The sequence below is a fragment of the Hipposideros armiger genome, unplaced genomic scaffold (assembly GCF_001890085.2).
Source record: "Hipposideros armiger isolate ML-2016 unplaced genomic scaffold, ASM189008v1 scaffold_131, whole genome shotgun sequence".
NCBI lineage: Eukaryota > Metazoa > Chordata > Mammalia > Chiroptera > Hipposideridae > Hipposideros > Hipposideros armiger.
The window spans coordinates 3,419,525-3,420,333 of NW_017731481.1; the positions used below are offsets into that span (position 1 = coordinate 3,419,525).

The 809-nt window shown below is 32.9% G+C and overlaps 1 protein-coding gene across 1 annotated transcript in view; it reads left to right on the plus strand.

Moving 5' to 3' along the window:
* The window catches only part of PSD3 (pleckstrin and Sec7 domain containing 3), a 426,096-nt gene that overhangs the window by 191,124 nt on the left and 234,163 nt on the right, over positions 1-809 (plus strand). Inside the window, exon 8 of the mRNA XM_019649264.1 lies at positions 134-136. Coding sequence (XP_019504809.1) covers positions 134-136 — 3 coding nt within the window. The remainder of the gene's footprint in view (positions 1-133; positions 137-809) is intronic.

Consider the following 809-nt stretch of genomic DNA (forward strand, 5'->3'; position numbering starts at 1 on the left):
GATAGTGGCAGAATTACATATTAGGAGAAAATTATAAATACAGGTAAATCTATAGCATCTTCAAATGTTTTGGGTCATTATTCTCAGCTTTATTTTTATACTTAAGTTTTTATACTTTGTTTATATACTTAAGATGGTCTGTTATTTAGGTTTTGTTTATTAGAGGTGTTTTTTTTTTTAAATCCCTATTTACTATGTGTATAGTAGTGATCAAAAGAACTAACCATATGAAAATGTGTTTCTCTTATCTTCCTCCTCTGGATTCATTTTAAAAATAAATTTTCCTTCTAGGTGGTAAGTTTTTATCCGTAATTCTGGATGTAGCTTCTCTTGCATCATGATTGCCTGATCTATTGTTATAGTGTCTGTTTGACTTATTAGCATGGCCCCTATGAAAAGGAATCACTCAGAGTATAAAGTGAATTATTTCTAACTTCTGTCCCTTTTCACCTTCTCCTTATGCTGTACTGCTTAGGCCATCATCTCTCATTACTCCAACGCCAGAATAATTCTCTTGGAGAATGAATTAATAAGCCATTTTCCTTTTCTTCCTTACCATTGTGTCATAGTAAAAATATAACAGCATGACCTTTCTAGGAAGTGCTGAGACGTGCTTGTCCTCACGCTTTCAGTGGGGGAGGCATAACTTGGAAGATTAACTTCTTTTGGCTGTTCCTTGTGAATCTTTCATGTGTGTTTTCATTTACTCTAAAGAGCAATGGATTGCAAATGCATTGATGTGGACCTTTGTTCTTCCTGCTAATTTTCTTACTAATAAAATGATAGAATGTATACTAATATGTACTAAT